The sequence below is a fragment of the Zerene cesonia genome, unplaced genomic scaffold (genome assembly GCF_012273895.1).
Source record: "Zerene cesonia ecotype Mississippi unplaced genomic scaffold, Zerene_cesonia_1.1 Zces_u001, whole genome shotgun sequence".
Classification (NCBI taxonomy): domain Eukaryota; kingdom Metazoa; phylum Arthropoda; class Insecta; order Lepidoptera; family Pieridae; genus Zerene; species Zerene cesonia.
Window position 1 is genome coordinate 2176511 of NW_024045131.1, and position 26298 is coordinate 2202808.

At 34.5% G+C, this 26298-nt stretch overlaps 2 protein-coding genes across 4 annotated transcripts in view; one reads left to right on the forward strand and one right to left on the reverse strand.

Moving 5' to 3' along the window:
- Window positions 1-4914: 4914 nt before the first annotated feature.
- On the forward strand, window positions 4915-12975 carry LOC119838081 (putative uncharacterized protein DDB_G0282133). Its single transcript, XM_038363891.1, has 11 exons — window positions 4915-4929; window positions 6570-6635; window positions 8128-8193; window positions 8416-8646; window positions 8923-9105; window positions 9177-9479; window positions 9797-10387; window positions 10473-10535; window positions 10626-11042; window positions 11131-11196; window positions 11815-12975. Exons 1-11 carry the CDS (start codon window positions 4915-4917, stop codon window positions 12973-12975), a joined length of 3162 nt encoding a protein of 1053 aa, XP_038219819.1.
- Window positions 12976-14549: 1574 nt separating this feature from the next.
- Window positions 14550-26298, reverse strand: part of LOC119838141 (glycogen [starch] synthase) — a 19766-nt gene continuing 8017 nt past the window's right edge. Inside the window, exons 5-18 of one of the 3 annotated variants that reach the window (XM_038363973.1) lie at window positions 26109-26203; window positions 24783-24885; window positions 24040-24148; window positions 23659-23812; window positions 22505-22625; window positions 22093-22259; window positions 21449-21563; window positions 20988-21065; window positions 20111-20285; window positions 19173-19302; window positions 18338-18419; window positions 17830-17962; window positions 16940-17253; window positions 14550-15739 (exon numbers count right to left, since the gene is read on the reverse strand). In XM_038363973.1, coding sequence (XP_038219901.1) covers window positions 16940-17253; window positions 17830-17962; window positions 18338-18419; window positions 19173-19302; window positions 20111-20285; window positions 20988-21065; window positions 21449-21563; window positions 22093-22259; window positions 22505-22625; window positions 23659-23812; window positions 24040-24148; window positions 24783-24885; window positions 26109-26203 — 1776 coding nt within the window. In that variant the 3' untranslated portion in view covers window positions 14550-15739. The remainder of the gene's footprint in view (window positions 15740-16939; window positions 17254-17829; window positions 17963-18337; window positions 18420-19172; window positions 19303-20110; window positions 20286-20987; window positions 21066-21448; window positions 21564-22092; window positions 22260-22504; window positions 22626-23658; window positions 23813-24039; window positions 24149-24782; window positions 24886-26108; window positions 26204-26298) is intronic. The other 2 variants (XM_038363974.1, XM_038363975.1) reach the window with 2 other exon arrangements.

Below are 26298 nucleotides of genomic sequence, written 5' to 3' on the forward strand. Positions count from 1 at the left end.
AAAAATTTTCTGAAGCCTTTCTATTTTATCGATGTGACATTTATATATCGGACGCCAAATGACACTTGCAAATTCAAGAATGCTGCGTACATAAGCAAAATAAAGGAATTTTAAACAAAGAATATCATTATTACATAAAAATTATCGCGTCAATCGGTTGAAAACCCACGGAGTTAACAAGTAACAGAACCAAAAATACATCGAATTAAGAACCACATTGTTTTTGGGCACATCGGTTAAAAAAATAAACTGTAAAAACCATCAAAATCACACTATCACACTAATATTATAAATGTGAAGGTTTGTTTGTTTAGATGTTTGTCCTTTAATCACACTGAAACTACTCAACGGATTTTGATGAAATTTGGTATACACACAGGGTATGAGCTGAATCGGGTGATAGGACTTCTTATCGCGATTGAATGCTGCCTTAGAATTTTTTTTCATATAATCAATATATCTTTAAATCAAATTTGTTGCACTGTTCCAGCGTTAAAGATGGACAAACAATTAAATGTATTAACTTGCATTTTTTACCGTACAGCGTTGTGGATTATTTGTGGATTAAAGTAAATTGCCGTCTATCCGAATCGTGCTTACCCAAAATCATCTTTACCGTTTTATTTTTTTTTTCCAATTAAAAAGAAGAATAGAAAAATTATTATCACGAGGCGATTTTGAACTCGCGCCATTTCGCCGAACCTTGACAACGCTAGCTAGATTTTTCTATTCTTCAATGTCTCAAGTCACTAAGAATTTGAATTTTATTAAACTAATTAAAAAAAAATAGTATTTATTTGTTCCCCTGCACCTAACTTCGGATAAACGGGAGTGTACTGCACATTTATATTGTATCCTATACCAACAACGAATCATAAGTAAATATTCTATCATGCCATCTCTGTTTTACATATAGAATTATTCAAGCTGTCCTCCTCGCACGTTCTTATTTGATATCATTTATTGGTGCAGGTTATATAAAGATAGCAGATTAAATAGGAGCCTTTCATTTTATATAATAACATACATGGTTAGTATTCTTTTATATACAGCGATAATATATAATCTCCAAACTGCGACTTTTTTTCTACCATTGTTTATATCCTACCAATGTATGGATGTAACCTTTATAACAATAATAATATTTTTTTATTTAATATTTTGTTTATTTATCTGAAATTCTCAACTCGGCTAATTCCTTCTCTTCATCAACTTCATCTTCATCTTCAGAGCCATGAACGGAAGCCGCTGGTGTTGTCGCTCCTAGAAATTAAAATAAATTTTTATTTTTTGTTTATTTTTTTAGTTCATCACTTCAAACTATTATAACAACTAGAGTCAATGTAGAGGAGATATAGTAAATCAGTCACAAAAATTTCATCCAGGGTAAATTTTGGTGCTTTGTAAATTCGACTTTAACTGATGGGAATAAGGTTGAATTTATTTGAATTTATTAAACTTATTTTGTTTAAAATATATCAATTTTGGTACGTTTTTTAAATAAAACTTATTATAGATAAAAGAGGTAGGGGAAGACCAAGATTAGCAAGAACAGGTTTTAAAGGAAAAACCACATGAAGACGATGAAAAGGAAATAGAAAATAAAAATTCTATTGATGAAACAGTTGGAATAGCTACTATTGAACCTATGTCATGGAAGGAAATTGAGCAAACAAGTGAAGTTAATGAATGGAGACATGCCTTAGGAGATGAATTTCTAGCTCAAATTAAGAATGTAACTTGGGAAATAGTGTCTAGACCACAAAATCGAAAGATTATTGGTGGTCGATTTGTGTTTGGTACAAAGACAATTGGAAAGAAAGTGAGACTTGTGGCAAAAGGATGTGCACAACGGCCAGGGGAGGATTTCCATGAAACCTTTTCACCGGTTGTGAGATCATCATCTATAAGAATTATAGCTGCGTTATCGGCTGACTGGTTTCGACATACATCAGATGGATGTGGTTACTGCCTACCTGAATAGCACATTAGATGAGGAAGTATTCATGAAAGTACCAGATAAACTTAGCGATGTTCTGTGTAGATTACTCGCAAACCAAAAGATTGACACAGAGAAAGATTATTAATAATGATAAAATATTAGAGACAGCTAGACGCTGGTATGATGCTTTGAATGAATGCGAGAATGGCGTATGTTTATTGAAAAAATCTTTGTATGGACTGCGTCAGTCGGGATTGCAGTGGCATAAGAAGTTAGTTCGAGAGCTTAACAGTATTGGATTTGTAGCAATGCCTCAAGATCCTTGTTTGTTTGCAGCACAAAAGGGTGAATGTATGATGTTAATTGCAATTTATGTAGATGATATTATTTTGGCCACGAATGATAGTGTGTGGATGAAAGAAATGAAGTTTCAACTATCATGTGCTTTTGAGATGAAAGATATGGGTAGAATAAGTCATTAATGTTATGTTAGAAAAACCTGAATGCCTATGATATGAATGATAATATAATGAGTAAGTATCCTTATCAAAGTTTGATTGGTGCTTTGATGTATTTAGCAGTGTCCACGAGGCCAGATATCACATATACAGTAAATTATCTTAGCCAATTTAACACTAATTATGATAGTGAGCACTGGAAAGCTGCTAAGCGTGTTTTGAGATATTTGAAAGGGACGCTTGACTAACGATTAATGTATGAAAGAACAGGTTTACCATTATTTGATGTGGTAGATGCTGATTGGGGTTCAAATACGGTTGATAAACGTAGGTCTTATTCTGGATATTTTTGCAGGTGCTCCTATCAGTTGGCAAGCATCAAAACAAAGAACGATTGCTTTATCGAGTACGGAAGCAGAATACATGGCTCTCTCTGAGGCAACAAAGGAAGGCATGTATTTACAAGACATGTTTGGGAATCTGTGTGTTGAGTGTGCAAGTATAACATTATTTAACAAGTCTAATTGCATCAAGTCCGACATTACCATCTTCGTACGAAACATATTGATGTTAGACATCATTTTATTAGGGATGCGTGTGAGGAAGATTTGGTGTGTTTAAAATTCTTGTCCACAGATCAAATGCCTGCAGATGTGTTAACCAAGGGCCTTAGTAGAAGAAAGCATTTTGAATGTATCAATAACCTTGGAGTTGTGGATATTTTTAAGGAAGGTGCACTCGCGTCTTCGCGGGGAGGTGTTCGTGTGTGAAACCAAGATCACGCGTCACCAACAAATTAAATATATTATTTGTTATCTGTGGTTGTAAACGTATTATAGCTCGCGCTTTACTTTTTCTGTCCTTCTCAATATGGCTGTTGATTGTGAAACATTATACGATGTGAATTAATATGTAACTGCGTTTTAATTCTCTGCCCAACAGACATAAAAAAAAGGTATGTGAACAGCTATGTTTATGGATACAGATTTGTGGGAGTCGAGCACGATTCGGCACGAATTGGACCAGCAAGCAGCGGGAAAGTACCACACCCGCACATAAGACCGGCATAAAATAGTAGCAAGCTACTGTGTTTCGTACGGTGAGTGGGTGAACTGGAGGCCCGTTTTATTTTCTCACCTTTCCCAGTTAATTCTTTCCTTATCCTTTCCTCTTAAATGCAGGCAGCGCATTCGCAATGGCACTAACTCTGCTCTGTCCACGGGCGGTGGTGATCGCTTACCATCAAGCAAACCACCAGCACAGTTGCCCGATATGACTTATAAAACAGATAGGTGTGGGTATCTGTACGTATATCAGTATGGGTATGGGGTAAGTATAGGGGTAAAATTATGTATGGTTTTCTTATGTCATAGCCGGCAATGGAGCTAGTGGGTCGCCCGATGGTAAGCGCTACCACTGCCCATGGACATTTGGAGAGGTATAAGGTCAATTGCAGACCTTATGCCTCTATAAACGGATTGCTGACTTTATATTAGGGATTAAGAAAGGATTGATGAGAGGAATAAAGGAAAGGACTGGAAATGGTAAGGAAAAGGATATGGGCCTCCGACTTCCCCACTCACCGTACGAAACACAGTAGCATGCTACTATTTAACACCGGTTTTTTGTGGGGGTGTGGTACTTCTCTGGTGCGAGCTGGCTCAATTCGTGTTGAAGCGTGGTATGGATATGGTAATGGATATGGTTATGGATATGGGTTTGAGTTCGAGCTCAATTACCCATAGAAATGTCCTCTAGCGAACTCGTTGATCTTCTCTTTGGCGAGCGCGTGCAGGTTCTGGAACTCGTGCAGCGCCGAGAACTTCTTCACGTTCAGACCGTTTGGCGTGATGAAGTCTTTCTTTAATGAAGAAGTGATTTCTTTCAACTCATCTGATCTCGATGTTACAACTTTTCTGCTCTACACTACATCCTTCCTTCCTACTAATCCTACTAGTCCTACTTCCTACTATCCTATCCTACTAATATTATAAATGCGAAAGTTTGTGTGTGAGTTTGTTGCTCTTTCACGCAAAACCTACTGAACCAACTGCTATGAAATTTGGTACATAGAGAGCTGGACAACTGGAATAACATATCGGCAACTTTTTATCCCGATATTCCTACGGGATACGGACTTACGCAGGTGAAACCGCGGGGCGCAGCTAGTTAACCATAACAACGTTAAATAAAACAAAATAAACAATATTTACTAAACATCTAGAACCTTCCCGTAACCTAACTATAAGTAAACTAACTTATCAGAAAACACAACAATTAATTAAAACAAATCATCAATGATATTTAAGGTTTATAAACACCTGTGGTCATTATTTCCGTAGTAATGACCTCACATACAAATTTTATCTTTCAATTATTAAGATACAGATAATAGATCATTTAAGATAAAATTCATCTTTTATAAGATAAAAAACTACTAATTCTTATATAAAAATGCTGGATTTGTGTTTGTATGTCACAGTTTTCTATTGCATCTCGTCTTGTAGTGACAAAATGTATTATTTTCGGGTAAGTTTTATTTAATTATATGACATTTTTCTATTAACCTCAAACTAGTTGTATCGTCCTGCATAGCACGATTGTTTTATAATTATATTAGGTCCTTCAAAATTTAACCTTAAGATAAAAGAGGTATATACTAAAGAATTATAATATGTCGACATAGATCGAACATCTTAGTCCACCATTGAACATTTTTATAAGAATTGTTTTATACGAAAAATTCAATCGCCTTCAGTTTGTCAGAACAAGACCAAATTTCAATGGGACAACACGAAAGGCACCACTTTTCAAATTAAAATTTTCAAATTGTCATATAACAGCACAAAAATAAATACAGTCGAATTTCTTGATGAATAGATCACCCGGCAAGCGTTTTTCTTCATAAATATAAAAATAAATGTTGTTAAGAAACTATCAAATAAGCTCTTATTATAAAATCAACTAAATTACCTCTCTTTCACATTTACAAAGTATGTTTAAGGAAATTATTTAATCCTAGCGATCATAAACAGAATAATAAGATAAACTCATGAAATTATTGTATCGTCACCGATCCTTGATAAGTGTACAAAGTTTGAATAAAATATGTCCCTTTGAGTGGGTCAAAAAACAGTTCAAAGGAGCTGATTATATAAAAGCATAATAACGTACAATTGAAGCTAATAAACGCATGTTAAAATAGCCTACAACCCTATCTAAGAGTTACCGAATACAAATAAAATTTATAGAAATCGACCTCTGTTTCAGAGGAGTTTGTTCTTAAATACAGGAGACTTTTTATTTTATTAATATTTTTATTTTTTCGCCCGTGTACCCAAAAAGTAAGGAGCACGTACGGTATTTATTAATACAGCATAATTAAATCTTTACTAGAAATAGTTTTATATTTTAAATCAAAACATATTAAATGTTAATTAATTAAATAATGATTGCGACTAAAAGTAATTAAGTCGCTAATTATCGCCTCATGATAATAATAATGATTTCATTTACACTTAACAGAATCTTTTTATCTTTCATTCGCAACGCGGCGTATCTAATCCTACTAATATTATAAATGCGAAAGGTTGCGAGGATGTGTGTATGTTTGTTACTCTTTCACGCAAAAACTACTGAACCGATTGCAATGAAATTTAGTACGTAGATAGCTGGACAACTGTAATAACTCATAAGCTTTAAACGTTAAACATTTTATCCCGATATTCCTACGGGATACAGACTTACGCGGGTGAAACAGCGGGGTATTTCTATACATATATATAAAACTCTCGTGTCACAATTTTAGTTACCATGCTCCTCCGAAACGGCTGGACCGATTCTCATAATATTTTGTGTGCATATCGGGTAGGTCTGAGAATTGACCAACATCTATTTTTCATACCCCTAAATGATAAGAGTAAGGCAGAACAGCGTTTGCCGGGTCAGCTAGTATTTATATTTTCTCATACACTTAATATGCTAATTTATATATATATATATATATATATATATATATATATATATATACTAACTGCTTGACCGATTTGGATGAAATTTTGATTGCTATTTACCTTATCCTTCCCTTTGTATTACAATTAAAGAGTTATGATTCATTCATTGTGTATCAAAAAATGTAAATCCAATACTGAGAGATCTTTATTTTTCAGTTTGTCTTCGTTCTGTTGCTGTTTGAGCCTCAAACTATCTTCTCACATGCGATCGCTAAGCCAGAGGTAAGTTAATGTTATTTCACATAAACGTGAGGTTAGAACCGAGGGGTCCTGTGTTCAATTCCCGGCCTCACAAAAATGTCTCGGTCTAGCAGGACACAGAAGAATAAGCACCTACTTGTGTGTTAAATTATTGAAACTGATGCATAGCACACCTGCGTATACCCTATACACCACAATGGAACACGGGGATCCACACTAGTATTACTGTTTATAAGATACGATTATTTAAACTATTGCCTAATAAAATACATATCATCATCAGCCCATATATGTTCCCACTGCTGGGACACAGGCTTCTTATGAGGGCTCAGGCCATAACCCACGCTGGCCAAGTGCGGATTGACAGATGTCAGATGTCGTTAAACTTTTGATTCTAAGACATTCCGGTTTCCTCACGATGCTTTCCTTCACCGTTTTGAGCAGTGGTGATGTTGCACATGCGCAGATAATAAAATACATATAAATATATAATTAATAGCCATGCTCTTATCTCATGTAGTTAAGATCTAACCTTCTTATATCACCTCTCTATAAAGAGAAAACTTTTGCATGTTTGTAATGTTTTCAAGCAAAAACTACAGGACGGACTTCAGAAATTATTTCAACTCTGCTGCTGCTGCAACTTCTCTAAGTGAGATAGTGAAGTCCCGTGTCCCCTACTGGGGTATGGGGCAGATGATATACATCTGTTTCACTGATCGATTTTCTTAATGGACACGTAGGTGATCAGCCTTCTGTGTCCTGCCAGAACGAGACATTTTTTTTTTATTGTCCCACCGGGAATCGAACCCAGGACCCTTCGGTTCTACGCTCACGCGTTTACCACTGAACCAAGGAGGCGTCGTAAGTGACATAGGCAATAGTATAAATATAATCAGCTGTATTTAAAACTGTCTTCACAGCTATATTTAATTATAACTAATCACTAATTATTATTATTTTCACAGGACCAATCTACCCACGATAGAAGAAAGAGAGAAATAAATGACGAGGTCAGTTTAACAATTCTGTTTTTACATATATATAGCATAAAATTGTAACTAAAAGCAGCGTATATAAGATAACTCTTCAACTTTAATTGTCGAATGACAGCCTGCCAAGTAAACTGGTTTCTATTTGCAATGCCTCATAAATATAATTCAGATAATATAATTGTCAGTGAGAAAAGGCTTAGTAAAATAATGAATCTCTTCAACGATACTACCTAAGAAATGTTAAAAATATACTGAAATACTTAGCAAACTTCGATTTGATTTAAAATTTACCTACTAATTAACATTTTCAGAATATTCCACCAGCGCCAACCCTGCCCGATCTTAATTTAAATGAATTGCCAAGCGACGTACGAAAAATATATGAAAACTCCCCGGCAAGTATAATTTTCAATAAATATTTTCATAAAAGAAGCTGAAATGGTCACCAAAACTGTTATAGGTGTTAACGTACACAGCATTGGTAGATTTTTTTAATAATTCTTATCATATTTTTTTAGGATTTTGCCAAATATTTCGTTGGAAGTGATGAAAATGGTTCCGCTGCACCCAAAGAGGATGAAAACGTAAGTTTTACAACATATCAAATAAATCTATCTACCTATATACCTACTACAATTGCTATAAAAATTCTTTATTAAAATTATAAGCTCTAATGTCTAAACATAACTCACAATAAATCAATACCTAATGAAACAATGGCATCTTGATTACCAAAACATTTAAATCACGAAAATATTTTTTAATTCCATCTTTTTGAATTATCTAACATATAACATTATTTCCAGCAAATCCCTGCACTGAAAAAGAGTAATCACTTATCTCAAAATCTCATCTACACAAACAACCCCCAAAGAGACGTGAATCCTCCAAAAGAAACAATATACGAAAATACAGAACCTAAAGATAATAGTTTCAAAGAAAAAGCACTGGATATGTTTAACGAAATACCAAGCGTTAATGGACAAGGTGGAACTTACGGAATGGATTTAACAGGAGATCATGGAACAGTTTGGAACGTAAGTAGATAATTAGAGCAAAAACCAGCAATATATTACTTTATTTATCTAAAAAAGACACAGACACAGTACCTATAATTAAACAAAATTTTAAAAGTATGCTATAGTAATTCAATATTCAATTAAAATGTTAAGATAATGAGTAGAATATCAAGTTTTAATAAATGTTCTATGTGAAACTAATAATAAATAGTTTTTATGTAAACGTTAATTTAAAAGTTTAACTATAGAATGCCTAGTACAAACTTTATTCAACTCAGACGTTCAAATTTACAGGACTTAAATCAAACACCGGTTGGTATCGAATCGAATCAAGAACCAAATTCTATTCCAATCGAATCCAATGAAAACAAAATTGATAAAAACAATCAAGGCAATAATTGGAGTGGTAGCAACGAAGTTTCCCAACCCGCGTCAAACGAAAAAATCATTATTACGCCTGTTACTGATGAGGGAGTGGTAAGTCATTTGTTTCTAAATATTCTGTCTCATGAAAATAGCGCATAAATATAACATATATTGTTCTTTAGGCAATACCACCAGCCCCGAAGATTGTGGAACCAAGACTTGATGAGGAAGAAAATGTACCTTCTAATAGTGATGATAACAACGTGATAGTACAACAACCGGTTATAATAGAACCTACAGTTCTCGACAATGCTATAAAAAATAGTAATGAAGATGTCAGTAACAATGTAGGCGTACCAAGCGGAAACACGTATAAACTTCCGGTAAGCGAAACGAATAACGGTGACTCAAATCATATTATATACGAGTATCCAAAGGAAGGTGACGAGAGCAGTAATAGACCAATACCCGAAATAACGAAAGAGGTACGAGAGATTTTTATTATTTTATTAAATATATGCCAGCTTTTAATTTGAGTAATTGATGTAACATTATTTGTGTAAATTTGTTCGCCTCCTTGGTACAGTGGTTAACGCGTGAGCGTAGAACCAAGGGGTCCTGGGTTCAATTCCCGGTGGGGACGCACAAAAATGTCTCGGTCTTGCAGGACACAGAAGGCTGATCACCTACTTGTCCCTAAAGAAAATCGATCAGTGAAACAGATGTACATCACCATTATTTGTGTAAATCCAATATTCATTTTTATAATAATATATTCATAGTTATTTTTTTTTCTTTTTAGGTGACGCAACGTCCCGTAGTGGTTGTCGTTGATAAAATACCAGAAATTAAAAACTCAGATGAAAATAATTCAGTCGAAGGTATACCTTCTCATCAAGATAACGATTACCCAAAACAAGTCATTATAGAATCGAAACCTGAACCCAATCACTTTATCATAGAAAATCCGAATACACCAGAATATAATAGCAATGAAAACGCTATAAATACTAAACCCAGCAGTAAGGAACTGAAAGACTCCTTTAACAATCTCCTTAAACAAATAAAACCACTGAAACCTTTTAAACCACAGGCGGTTATTAAGCCAAAATCGGAAAATGAAGACCGCGTTGCTAATTATGTTAAACCAATACCAGGTTCAAATGAAAATGTTATTATAGTGCCGGTTCAACCAGAGCGTCATCAGAATAATAACAAATATGTATATAGACCAAGAGAGGAAATCCATCCCAATGTTTACAACAGGCCTGCTAGAAATCCAACTTATGACAACAAGCCCACATACATTGTTGTACCACATTATACACGAGAAAAAAAGTCAAAGCCAGTACAGAAGTATAGGGAAAGAAATAACAAACCAAACATGTGGAAAGTTAGTATCGAGAGACTTTTTTCCAAATATTATAACTAATATTATAATTCTGCTATATAATAATAAAAAATATAATGTTTTTCAGGACTTAAACCCGCCACAAAATACATTTGTTAATGTTGGTGAGGACAACAATTCTAAAAATAAGGTAAGAAAATACTTTAGAATTGTAACACTTGCTTCAAATTATATCATTCTATTTTCTCTACTAACGAACTTGAATTTTGTTAATTTTTAGAATAAACCAACAAACGAAGGTCATTACGTGATACCAAAACCTACCAAGCCACACACCACACAACACGATTATGACAATTCTGCTAATGAAGTTGAAACATCACCGTCAGCCGAAACATCTCAATCAAATGAAGAACCATCAGCATCAAATGAAGAACCAACTTCATCAAATGAAAAACCAACTTCATCGAATAGAAGACCTTCTTCATCAAATGAGAGACCATATCAATCAAATGAAGAGTATAAAAAACCTTCCAGAGAAGAATCAAAAGAGAATAGGGAAAATTCCAAACCAGAAAAACCACAATCAACTGAACATGAGCACAGACATCCTAAGCCTTCTGAAAAACCTAAACAAAACAACAACGAACCTATAAAGAAAGAAAACCCGGAAAGTCAAGATAAGCACCACCCACAGGTATACATTATTTTATGTAATAAGTTATACGTATAAGCCGTAAACAAGGTTAATGTTGAATTTCAATATTATATTCTTCATGTTTCAGAATAAACCGAAGGAGAATAAACCAAAAGACTTCACTAAAGAGGACCTCGATAATCTTTTGAACAAGGTATGTTTCATTTTTAGTATTTTAATCAATAACAATCACACTTTGGTACGAATCGGGACAGCTCGTACCGGGTACCACACCCTGACAGAAAATGGCGCGAAATAGTATGTGTATGTGTATGCTACTGTGTTTCGTACGGTGAGTGGGTGAACCGGAGGTACTGGGAAGGATAAGGAATATCTTTTTTTACCCTTCCCAATCATTTCTCTTATTCCATTATTATTCTCATATTACTTATTTATCTCATACCTTTTTAAAGTTTTTATGCTTTTGATCCATTCGCAGACGCGTAAGGCCTGAATTAGACGTTATATAATAATTAGACGTCCCACCGGCACCTTTGCCGACTATAACATAAAATAATAAATATTTGCTCACATAAAATAAAAATATTCTCACATAAAATAACAAATTACATAAAATTTCGTAATCATATTCGTTTCATTTTGTTTATAAATACCATATGTCTTGTTGCAGAAAGTATTTTGGGACTGGCTAGCTGGATGGACCAAAAAATATATAGATTTATTAAATCAGGTTCGTATTACATAATTATATTTAAATAATCATTAATTTATATCTTGATGAGATTGTTTATATCTAAACTTTTTTCTTCAGCGCTTGAAAGATATGGTCAAACAAGAAGTTGCTAATCAATTGAAGAATGCGTCCGCGCGGCACCAAAATCCTGCATCTGATGATAACCAGTCAAACACCTCCAACCGACATCCCAAAGATGAAAACAACAATACAGAAAGACCTTCAAGAAATTCCGCAGCAAATAATGACGCAAATAAAAACAACGAAAAACCTTCAACCAATTCCGCAAATAAAAACAACGGAAAACCTTCAAGCAATTCAACACCGAAAAAGAACACCGACAGAAAAGACGACAATGGTCCAACAGCTGAAAAGGCAAACAAACCGAAAGCAATTAACAATAATGTAAACAAAAATTCAAATCCTAAACACAATAAACCTACCAGTAACTCAAAACCCAAAAACGCTAGTAAAAAATCTGCAAAAGCTCATTCAAAAAATAACCAAGAAAATGAAAAGCCTTCATCAGATTCAAATGCTCCATCATACAATAATAACACGTCAGTTGATGTAAATGCTGATACAGTTTACGGAAACACAGTGGCCCATGATCACATAACCAATGTATTTGTTTTCTTCAATGGCAATGGCACCAAAGGAAACCAAGGTTCAGGCGATAACAAACCCTCAAAAGAAAATTCAAACACTGATAGAAATAAAAAGGCAGATAATTCAAAAGAAAAGCAACCTACTGATACATCTAGTGAAAAATCAGATAAACAAGACAGTGATTCTACTGAAAAAGTGAATAAACCAAAATCGTTACCTGCTGAAGAAAAGAAAAATCATAAAAGGGACAGTTCATCTGATGAAAATTCTGATGAGGGTAGTAAAAAGCCAAATAAAGAATCCAAATCTCCACAGAAAGGTAAATCGACTACAGACAATAATTCATCAGACGAAAATTCTGCAGAAGCTAATGAACAACCAACTCAAAACTCGAAACCTGACAGTAAATCAAACCCGGCCGATAAAAGTGAGCCGATCGAAAAGAAAAAAGATGAAGTAGATGCATCAAAAGAATCTTCTAGTGAAGCTAATAAGGAAACAATTAAGAAACCAAAACCTGAAAAAAAGGCCGATATCAAAGAAAAACCAAGATCCGAAAAGAAGAAAGATAAAGTGAACCAAGTAAGCAGACAAATGCCAAATCTGAAGCTGACAAGAAAAAACCTGTAGTACCTAAAGAAAAGCCGAACCCCAAGAAACCTACGGAACCTTAAGAATCGAAATCAGCTACAGAAAAGAAACCTTCAAAAGCTAAAGAATCGAAAGCTTACAGAAACAACAACCAGTAACAGTTCTGATGATGCCACATTAACAACCACAGATTGCGGTTGTGAAGATACCACACCCAATTCTACACCCACAGAGGAACAAGAAACTACATACAACCGTGGTTAATAAAACGAGTTAGCGTTTCTTAATGAAAATTTAGAATGAAGGAGTTTTCCATTCTAATAAAGTATGTAAACATTTAAGCATATTGTAGTTTATGATAATTTTTAATAAATACTTGACTTAAACATTTCTTTAATTTCTGATATTTAATCCTGCCTCAAAACAAACATTCATAATTTATTGGTATGCTTGATATAGAGTAAAATAAAACACACTCATATTTGAACACATTTATTTCTAAACAACTAAATAACAAATTCAATCTTATGGCACTTAAAATCAAACCAAAATGTACATAATTTCAAAAAGTATCTCAACATACACTTTATAAAAATATTCTCTATAAATATCATTCTAAGATAAATATATTATACTTAAAACTAGTAACGTTATATTTTAAATCTAGTTAGACAAAAATGATTATTTTTAACAAAAAAAAACTGAAGTGCTTTCACTTTGTCAGAACTAGACCAACTGTACGGAGGACACCATCTTTCAAAAAGAAAATCTTAATATCGGTTCACCCTATAAAAATATGAAATAAAATTACAGTCGATTTTATAAACCCTCTATTTTAAGTCGGTTGAAATATAAGCCGACAGTTGGCTAGTAATCTGACAAGGGCTCAGACACACAGAAAAATAAAAATATATGACGCAAATGTAGCTGCCACGCACACATGTATGTAGAGTTGTCCCAGCATGATAAATTTCAAGTTTTTTTAACAATTTCATAAATGTGGCACTTAGACAATTATATTAGTATTCACCACTAAAAACAACCTACTAACTTAAAAATAACTATTTTAAAATTCCTATGAAAATATTATTTATCGTAAAATATATGCTTTACTTAATAAAATATTTCATTAGAATTAGAATAGGTAAAATATCGAGTAATTTTTATTTCGTTTGAAAAAATATCTTAGCAAACTGAGGTTGACTTATTATGCATTTTTTTATTTTATATAAATGAATCTTAGATATTTTTGTGTAGTTAGTAAAATGGAATATAAAACAGGAATAATACTTTGCTTTGAGTATTTTTAGAGGTAATGTTGGTGATAGGAACTGGGAAAAGGACTGTTAGGTTAAAATAACCCTTTTGGGTGAATTTGGTCATACATACAAAAATGTATTAAATTTATATGTTTATAAAATCATTAAATTTTTGTATCTTTTATTGTTTTTTTTCTGACTGATATAAATATTACTTTTATGTATTAATGTATTATACATTTAATGCAAATATATAAAAGCTACATAAAAAATATCTATTATCACTTTAAATAGAAAATTATTAAATATCAAATTAAACAAACATTTTACTTATAATAGTGCTGCCTATATAACCAATAAAATACACTTTATAGTTAAATAAAAATTATTAAAAACACTAAAATAACACTGGTTTTTATTTGAAATACAAATTTTAGACATATTTATCCATCCAAATAGAGAGCTTAAAATTTTTATTATTTTTACAAAGCTTTTATGCTGTTTATTATGTGTAAAATTATTATTTAGTTTTTCGAAACTCAAGTTACGGTACTTTACTTTTAATAATTTAAGATTTTTTTTAATTTAGAAGAAAGAGGAATTTCATTAAATGTTATATCATATTTGATTTCTCGGAGTACATAAATATTTTCTACCGAAAAGGTCACTGACTTCCCTGGGGGGGAGGTGCCAGTCCAGATTCTAAAATGATTCTACAATGACAACAACTCATTATCTAACACAAAAATTTTGCGTCAATCGGTTGAAAACCCACGGAGTTAATTAACAAATAACGGAACCAAAAAATACATCGAATTAAGAACCACATTGTTTTTGGGCACATCGGTTAAAAAAATATAAATAATAAAGTAAATTGCCCTCTATCAATCGTGCTTACCCAAAATCCATTATACACCATTTTTTTTTTCAAATTAAAAAGAAGAATAGAAAAAAATATACATCACGAGGCGGTTTTGAACTCGCGCCATTTCGCTGAACCTTGACAACGCTAGCTAGATTTTTCTATTTTTTATATTTAAAAGAATTCGAATGTTATTAAATGAATTAAAAAAAAGAGTTTTTATTAGTTCCCCTGTACCTAACTTCGGATAAACGGGAGTTTACTGCACTTTTATATTGTATCCTATACCAATAAAGAATCAAAAATAAATATTCTATCATGCCTTGCATGCATCTCTGTTTTACATATAGAATTATTCACGTTGTCCTCCTCGCACGTATTATTGGTGCAGGTTTTAAAAGATTACAGATTAAATAGAAATGAGCCTTTCATTTTATATAATAACATACATGGGTATTGTTCTTTATATATAGCGATTATAATATATAATCACAAAACTGCGACTTTTTGCTACCATTGTTTATATCCTACCAATGTATGGATATATCCTTTCTAACACTAAAAAAAATTATTTAATTTTTTATTTATTTATCTGAAATTCTCAACTCGGCTAATTCTTTCTCTTCATCAACCTCATCTTCATCTTCAGAGCCATGAACGGAAGCCGCTGGTGTTGTCGCTCCTAGAAATAAAAATAAATTTTAATTTTTGTTTTTTTTTTAGTTCATTACTTCAAACTATTATAAGAACAAGATAGTCAATCAGTCACAAAAATTTTATCCAGGGTAAATTTTGGTGCTTTGTAAATTCAACTGTAATTGATGGGAATAAGGTTGAATTTATTTGTATTTATGACTGCGTAACTTACGCTGTTTAAAATATATCAATAAATAAACCTTAAAGTGATATACATAAGCAATACTTTTTTCTGGAACCTTCCAAAATAGAATTTTGAAAAACACATATTTGTATAGAATTGGGTTACTAGTTATTTAAATGGTCATAGACTGGTGGCCGATTTTAAATGACGTAATGTAAAAAAATGTGCGTCAAAGTATAAAATATCAAATAATAAAACATCAAAGTCTATCAAAAACTGGAGAAAACTGCCCTTAGGCTCTATTTGTTTTTAAACGACTTCTTTAAACTAGATTTTTACCCACTTAAAACGGACAGATTTAATTCAAACTTTGTACACTTATTAAGGTTCGGTGACAATACAATTAACTCATGGCATTATCTTATTATCCTGATTAGCATCACCAGGCTTAAATAATTTATTTGTATATATTACATAAAAGAGAGTGAGACAATTTAATTGATTTATTATTTAAGTGCGTTTTTTTATATATTTATTATTTTGCATGGAACCTTGAAAATACAGTGTTTTTCAAACTGTGCTGTAAAAACCACAATTTAACATAATCTAGTGATACGTGCGATGTTATAAATAATTTATAATAAATAGTTTTTTCTCTAATCCTGGAACATAACTCACGAAACCAGATTTCAAAGACGAAATGTGTATCCAGTTAGCCAAAAATACTTCAAATGCTATAACAGTTTTTGAATTCATAATTTTTGTGCCCAAAACTATATCTACCACAGACGTAACAACAGCAACTAAAAGGTCAACAAAAAATGTCCGAGCGGCGTTGTACTAAAATGTCATTCGAATCAACACCTTATTCCGTTGTAATAACGTTCAAATTCTATTGTATCGCTCATTAGAAAATTCTGCTTAACACACGTGCAGGCAGAGTTTTGCGGCGGACATCTTTCGAAATTATCAGTCTAGTTGTTGATTGTACGTCAATGAAATCTACGTGAAACTTTGCACAAATACCAAGTGCTCAAAAATCTAGGCACCCTAGAACCGAACCTATTTCCTGTCCACACAGTCGCTCAGCTTCGCAATTAGCTGGTCTATATGCTCCGCTACGACCGCGTTAATCGGCTCTAGAAAATCCTCGTCGCACTCCAATTCCAGCGCTTTCTCGAACCTGACCTCGATGTCTTTGGAAATTTCTAGATCAGTCAGTTCCAGGATCTCCAAGGACTTCTGGAGCTTGGTCTTTTCGTCCATACCCTCGGTCAGGCTGGTTTGGACTTCTTCGTCTCTCGTCTCTTTGCGTTGCTCTATCTCCTTGTGGTAGGACGCCGTGAGCCACGACGTTTCGTGTTGGGGTGTCAACACTATTTATATATATTAATATGTGTTTGTATGCGGATTATGCCTATATGATAAATGTGACTGATTTATTTTTGTCAAAAGAACTAAACCTTCAAATTGTCAGACCTAGACCAAATTGAAATGAGACCACATGGGAGGCACCAGCTTTCAAATAAAATAGAATCATAAAAATCGATTCACCCAGTATAAAAGTTATGAGGTGATAAACACAAAGAAAATAAATCGAATCGATTACCTTCTTTTTGAATTTGGTTCCGAAACAATTCTAATTGAAAATTTGTTCGATTGTTTGTCTCTGTGTTTGTCAATGTCAAACCAATTTTCTTTATTCACATGCACGTTCGCTTAACAAAACTCGTAAGATTTTTAAAAGTCCATAGATCTAGACTCAATAGATTAAATTGAAACGTTCTTGTACGAAAAACTGAATCGAGTTAAGTTAATCATTAAAACATTACTGAAAAAACGCAAAAGTAACATTAAAGAAGAGAAGAGAGAGGGAATTAAAAGGATTTCAAGAGTTGAAACGTGGCAAACTCTGTTCAAAAAGTAGTTAAACAAAATTCGATGAAACTCACTGGAATGTGTAGGGCTCGGCGGCTCTGAGATCGGTCGCGGGTAGTTGAAACGCTTGCCCAATTCAATGTGCATGCGATCCACATAGTCCGGATACACTATTTTGAGTGCTTCAGCTCTGGCTTGGCGGTAGTACTGAAAAAGTGTGTTTATTGTAAGTAAATAGAATTGATATAAAATGACTAGCACTTGCCCCACTTGCACTTGCTTAAAATTTGACTTATTTGACTGACTTGGGTAATAGGATACTTTTGATCCCGATTACATGCTCCCTTGGGATAAAACAGGAATCTTGATATCCGGGCGGAGCCGGGGGATAGCCCATTTATTGATGAAGGCTATAGGCTATATATGTACCACGTGCGAAGCCGGGGCAGACCGCTAGTAATTATACATTTCATATTATGACAATTTAAAATAAAAAATGTTAATCCTTCTGCTTTAACTAGAAGCAAAATGTATGGTTAAAAAGGTCGAATTTCCACCACATAGTACTCAAATGCCACTTACAATACCCAAATTCCTCCAGTCCAGCAGATCGCTCAGTCTTTCCGTTCTGTTCCTTTGTATGATGCGTTGTCTTCGCGTTAGTCTGAAAGAAGAAACCGTTAAGAGATTTTTAAAGAGATTTTTTTATAAGAGATTTTTAAAGAGATTTTTAAAGAGATTTTTTTTATAAGAGATTTTTAAAGAGATTTTTTTTTATAAGAGATTTTTATTTAGCGCATGAAAAAAAAAGAGTAGAAGAGATTGGATCGCTGTGGCGGGATCACGGGTGGCCGAGAGGCTAGGCGTGGCTGCGGTTTGGCAAATGACGCGGGTTCGAATCCCGCCTCGTGATCAATAATTTTTCTTTTGTTTAAAAATTTCTCATTTATAAAGCAACACTAAAAATAAAAAAATAAAACAATATAAAAAGGCTTTAATAACAGCATCAAAATTGGTAAACTAAATTGTCTCCCCTCAGTGATTTAGGCAGGGAGGTAAGACAGACAGACAGACAGAGCTATTTTCGCAATTACAATATTACTGGAGATGCACGTGTGTTTATATGCTTGTCTACGTGTATATGTATATTATACTAGCTGCGCCACGCGGTTTCGCCCGCGTAAGTCTGTATCCCATAGCAAATGGGATAAAAAGTTTCAAGTTTAAATCTTATGTGTTATTCCAGTTGTCCAGCTATCTACGTACCAAATATCATTGCAATCGGTGCAATAGTTTTTGCGTGAAAGAGCAACAAACACACACACATCCCTAAAAACTTCCGCATTTATAATATTGGTAGGATAATATTAGTAGGATTAGGAAGGCTTAAAAAAAATGTTTAATATCAATAACTCACTTGGTAAAATCGAACATATACTGAGCGAGCTGTTGTACAGAGCCCTCTAGCGAGATGTATCTGCGATCGACCACGTATATACCATACGACATGGGGTCGGCTATGTGGTCTTGCATGAAGCAGCCGAAACCTGGAAACATAATATGCGCACGCGCAATAATTTCTTGTATCATCAGTTGTGTAATATCTTGTACATGATGACACACATACAATGCACAGGAGTATAAAGTAAATAAAATTATATAAATAAATTTTTTGTGTCACGGTGTGAGTTGCCATAGTTCTCGAAAATGGTTTGATCATTTTTTTTCTTTTTTTTATGTCATCATCAGTAAATGAGCTGGCTGCTGGTAAGCGCTACCACCGCCCATGGACATTTGGAGAGGCGTAAGGTCGATTGCATGTTACGCTTCTACAAATGGATTGCCGATTATAATATGGAATGGGATTAAGAAAGGATTCACGGGAGGAATAGAGGAAAAGACTGGGAAGTGTAAGGAAAATGATATGAGCCACTGACCTCCATTTATATGAAGCTTCATATTTTTTTTTTAAGGGAAGTTTCGTTTAAATTTAAGGCATGGTCTATTTGATCTGATCTCTGACAATTTGAAGCCTATTCAGTTTCTTGTTGAAAATAATTATTGCCGAACGAAATGTATTGGTGACACATCGCACCTTTTTACTAATAACTAGACGCTTGTCCCGGCTCCGCCCGGATATCAAGATTCCTTTTTTATTCCAAGGGAGCAATTAATCAGGAAAAAAAGTATCCTAACACCCAAGTTAGTTTCAATCTTTGTTTATATACCAAATTTCATCAAAATCACCGTTCAGTAGTTTCAGCGTGATTGACGGACAAACATCCAAGCAAACAAACTTTCACATTTATAATATTCGTGTGATTAATATAATGTACCCATATATGTATATGTTACCTGATAAATTAGTAGTGATACTCGGTATGCCCATAACGGTGCACTCGGCGGGCGTGTACCCCCACGGCTCGTAGTACGAGGGGAAGACGCCCAAGTGGCAACCTCGCACGAATTCCTCATAGTCCAAGCCGAATAGTGGGTTTGTGGACGTCAAAAACTCCGGATGGAATATAACCTGGAAGAGATTTTTTTACCGGCTGTAAATCTAAACCATTCTCGAATCTCAAACTCAAACTCAAACTCAATTTATGTGTTCAATTAGACTTCTTATAGAAGAAATTGAATTGTCATTACACAATTTTAACATTTACCACCGGTTCGGTGCAGTATCTACAGAGAAGAGCCAGCAAGACACTCTATTGCTCTTTTCCAATTATGTATATGAAACCTGTTTATAATAATATTGTTTTACAAAGAAAGTAAAGCGCTTTTAAATTATCAGAACTGAACTAAATATAAATGGGAGGGAAGGCCGATTTTTATGAATCTTTCTTTATTTGCTAGACCAATTTAAAGGACCAAATGGCAGGTTTTGGTCCTTTAAATTGGACTAGTACTGACAATTTGATGACGAACATTATTTTTTAATAAACGAAAGTGTATCCTTATAATAATTTCATTAATGAAACAAACATAAACTTATACTGTAAACTAAATAATATACACTTTTTTGTATCTCTATTTATCTCTTATTTCTCTTTACGTTCTAACTCTTTACGTTCTGATATAATTGCTATTCCATATTAGATTCGGACTTATACGATTTAAACAAATAACAGAAGGTACATAATCACATTAAGCTCTACTATTACCGAAGAAGAAAGCGAATTGAGGTACTCAAAGTTACGGTTAAGTATTAAGTTATTCGTTAACTTACTTTAACTTTATCGTTAACAGTGTTGAAGAGTTGACATCTACGAATAGAATTCAACACTGGGTCACTCCAATCATCAACCTGGAAATACAGAATACATTTTTATCAAAATCGAACGTGCTTTTTTGGATATCTATATTATAAATCACTAACATTATAAATATGACAGTTTGTTTGTTTGGATGTGTGTCCATCAATCACGCTGAAACTACTGAACGGATATTGATGAAACTTGGTATACAGACAGGGTATGAACTAACTTGGGTGATAGGATACATTTTATCCCGATCGAAAGCTCCCTTGGGTCAAAATGATATGTAAATGTTCTAACTCCACGCGGGCAAAAATGCCGGCGGAAGATAGTTATGAATAAATCGCGTTTCAAATCCGTTAAAAAATTTTTCAATCACCAAACACACAACACTCGCGTAAGAACAAACACTAGATAAATACATTGTACTCACAACGTTGTGCGTAGTGACGGGCGGCAAGCCGTCCCTCTGCAGCGCGTAAATGCATCGCTTCAGACGCACGGTGTCGTCTTTGTGCAGCAGATCTGACGCGTCGGGGAGGTGGCCTCTGTAACGCGTTTGTTTATTGTTAATTTCAACCGACTTCGTGAAAGGAGGTTGTCAATTCGACTGTTTGTTTAAGGCTTCGTTTCGTCGTTTCGTCTGGTTGGACTGATTTTATTGACTATTTTTGTAATTTTGACTGTATCTTTGTACGATACCTACTATGGTACTCTGCAGCTTCTCTTAAGAAAAGGTTCTTATTTTTAAATAAAAGAAACTCGGTACGCCAATCACAATTGATTACTTAATATATCTTAGCGTACGCGAGATAGAATGGGAAGCCAGATAGTTTAGCGCCGTAACGCGTTACGTAACGAACCGCTGTACAAGTTGTTACTTCAAAAATTCACATTAAATGCCGCTCACGATTTCAATAAAAACATATTTTAAGCTTGATAACGCATCGTATGTAACGAACGAACTCAAAAACTAGTCGACCTTTTAAGACCATTTAAAATCCACCTTTACAGAGTACCAAAGCATTTTACTATCTTGCTATCCCGGGTGAACCCGGGGTGAGTGGGTATTTTTACCTCAAGCAGATGTCGTACATCCTCTGGCCAATCTTTTGCTGGACATCCTGGATGGTGTCCCTCAGCGCCTTGGTAACAGCGTGGCCTCGGAGACTCTCCACGTTGAAATTGTTGGTCTTGGCGGGGAATATCAGAAACGCGACCACCGTCATCTCCGAACCGGACGACTGGAATGGATATTATATGAGGCATAAATAAACAAGTAATCATTAAATAATCAAGGTTAAGCAACTATCCTAATATCCTACTCCTACTAATATCATAAATACGAAAGTTTGTAAGGATGTGTGTGTGTTTATTGCTCTTTCATGCAAAAACAACTGAACCGATTGCAATGAAATTTCTCAATCTGTGATCTTATTTTCTATTCTATTCTAACCAGTGCAGCATAGCGTATTAAACAAACGATTACCTTCAAATAATGATTAAGTCGCGCTAAAGCTTCAACGAATATATCCGCTCCCTTGTTACCGAATTCGTATCTACCCGCAATGAAAAAATACAGCGTCTTGTCCAGGTCGAAGTTGAAATGCCTGGAAATTGATTTGATATTTATTTATATGTGTATATTGGTATTTATGAGTCTAAATGTGAGTGATATTAATAGATAAATGTGAGTGGGTATTATTATAACTACTATGGGTACCGATACAGACACCGTTACCGGTATCGGTACCGAGTTTTATGGGTCTTTTTATGAGTGCAAGTTCAGGTATGTATATGTGTATAGGAACAGGTCTGTTTATGGATACAGATTTGTGGGAGTCGAGCACGATTCGGTAAGAATTGGACCAGTAAACGAGAAAGTACCACACCCGCACATAAGACTGGCGTGAAATAGCAGCAACCTAGTGTTTCGTACGGTGAGTGGGCGAGGTGGAGGCCCGTTTTCTTTTCTCACCCTTCCCAGTCAATTCTTTCCTTATCCTTTCCCGTTAAATTCAGGCAGTTCATTCGCAGAGGCACTACCTATGCTCTGTTCAAGGGCGATGGTGATCGCTTATCATCAAGCAAACCACCAGCACAGTCGCCCACTATGACTTATAAAACAGATAGGTGTGGGTATCTGTACGTATATCAGTATGGATATAGGGTAAGTATAGGGGTAAAGTTTTGTATGTTTTTTTTACGTCATAGTCGGTAACGGAGCTGGTGGGTCGCCCGATGGTAAGCGCTACCACCGCCCATGGACATTTGGAGAGGTATAAGGTCAATTGCAGACCTTATGCCTCTATAAACGGATTGCCGACTTTATATTGGGAAGGGATTAAGAAAGGATTGATGAGAGGAATAAAGGAAAGGACTGGAAATGGTAAGGAAAAGGATATGGGCCTCCGACTTCCCCACTAACCGTACGAAACACAGTAGCATGCTACTATTTTATGCCGGTTTTTGTGGGGGTGTGGTACTTCTCTGGTGCGAGCTGGCTCAATTCGTGCTGAAGCGTGGTATGGATATAGTTATGGATATGGTTATGGATATGGTTATGGATATGGTTATGGATATGGTTATGTATATGGTTATGGATATGGTTATGAATATGGGTTTGAGTTCGAGCACAATTACCCATAGAAATGTCCTCTAGCGAACTCGTTGATCTTCTCCTTGGCGAGCGCGTGCAGGTTCTGGAACTCGTGCAGCGCTGAGAACTTCTTCACGTTCAGACCGTTCGGCGTGATGAAGTCCGGCTTCCGTCTCAACAAATGTTCCGCCTCGAATCCTGGGAAAAACAAAATAAAAAGAAGTTATAAAGGAAGCATCATATAAATCAACATTCATTGTTTTTCTGTACTGATACTGGAAATCAGTACAAACCGTTTTTTGCCAATATGATTTAATGGTTGTTATTAATGAAAACATGCATATTATTTATTTATGCTATTGGTTTTACTTTGAGAAAATTACTCTTTGAGTTATTTAACAGTTTGGCCGTTTGAATCTTCATACCTGTGATATCCGAAACGGTTGTAAAAGTATGCGTCATATGAGCCGCAGCGCGTTCCATACAATAGCGATGATATATCTGTCTCTTTCCCGCCTCTTCGTCCACTGAGAACTAGAAAGAGATAGCTGTATATCAATTGGTGCAATTATAAAAAGTCATGTATAGTTATGTTGAGTGATTAATAATTAAATATTATATAAGATTCTATGGAAGAAGTAAATTAAATAACATTAGAAGAACTTTCAGAGAAGTATTTCTGTCATCGATATAACATGAATTAATTCATGGAGAGAGACATGAACTAATAATTTAACAAAAAACTAAACTACTCTCAAATAGTAAGAAAATTTGACAACACAGGGGTAGGGCTGCTGCAAATACGTTGCCCGCTTTTAAGGGGTATAGGATAAGGAAAGAATTGACGACGGAAATAAAGGAATGGACAGGGAATGAAATTCGGATTCAAACTCCAATGGGGCACATAAACCGTAAATAAGATTTTAAAAGTCCAAATCCTACTAATATTATAAATGCGAAAGTTTGTTAAGAGGGTGTGTGTGTTTGTTGCTCTTTCACGCAAAAACTACTGAACCGATTGCAATGAAATTTGGTACGCAGATAGCTGAATAACTGGATTAACACATTGGCAACTTTTTATCCCGATATTCCTACGGGATACGGACTTACGCGGGCGAAACCGCGGGGCGCAGCTATTGTCTACATATTTGTACAACACAAAGCTTACCTTATCCAAATTATTGTAGAAGTCAGTGTTGCCAGCACACAAATATCTACCGAGTAGAGTCGCGTGAGTCGTGAACACAGTTGCCACATCCACATGTCTTACCCTGAAATTAATAATAAGGATTATAATTAATTAATTTATTTATTTATTTGTTTATTTATTTATTTATTTATTTATTTATTTATTTATTTATTCATTTATTTTTTATTTATTTGTTTGTTTATCTATTTATTGATTTATTTATTTAAAGATGTATTTTTATGGATTGATTATTGAAAGATGATGAAGAATAAGTGAGAAAAAAAAATATGAGAAGAGAGAGTGATAGTTTTATGTGCATTACTAGCTTTTGCCAGCGGCTTGGCACGCATAAAATTCGGAGTACTTTTATTGATTTATTATAGACATTAACCTCTTGAATCACTCATCTATTCAAAAATAACCTAACAACATTTCGTAGCGTAGTTTTGAGGATTTATGCATACATAAAAACAGACAGAGAAAGCGACTTTGTTATATACTGTGTAGTGATGGTGAGCGATAGGAGTTGTATTTTGTATATATAAAAATATAACTATATAGCTGAATTATTTAAAATTTATTTGTAAACAGTAAATCCTACTAATATAATAAATGCGAAAGTTTAAGGATGGATGTATGTGTATGCGTATGTTAGTTACTCATTTACGCAAAAACTACTAAAACGATTGCAATGAAATTTGGTACGTAGATAGCTGGACAACTGTACTAACACATAGGCAACTTTTTATACCGATATTCCTACGGGATACAGATTCACGTGGGTGGGACCGCGGGGCGCAGCTAGTTGTTGATAAAACAAAGGATTTTTAAGGAACATTTAAACACCTATTCAGCTCTATTCCATATAAATTGAAGTTATTATTATAATTGTGGTATCCACTTCAGATAATCGTTCGCCATCATTCGCCTTATCCTTGTTTTATCCTTGATTAAAAAGTTACATTCCATGATATACTTTGAAATTTCCTGATCGTTTCTTTGCCCGTACGAAAAATAGCTTAAAACAACAAGAATATAAATGATATGCAATCTATACGTAATCACTTTTAGTTTTATATCATTAAAAAAATATATCTCGTTAGCTGGAGGCCCGTTTTTTTCTCCTGTCCCCTACCACTCCATTCTTTCCAGTCATCAATCCTTTCCTTATCCCATTCCCTGTAAAAGCGTACAGCGCATACGCAGAAGCTACCTCTGTTCAGTTCCCGGGCGGTGGTGATCGCTTACCATCAGGCGAACCACCAGCCCAGCTAACCACCGCTATGACGTATAAAGAAATCTCACCTCAAAACAATTAATCCAATACCAGCCTGCCATTCGTGAAAATGTGCCACTACACGCGGCGGAGTGTCGCTGTAATTCTCAGCGGCTTTGCGGAACTGTAAAATGATAATAATAAATACATAATGTACCATTTATTTTATACACAACTATTTTTTTACCGACAGTACCTTAAATGAAGTAAGTTCTTATT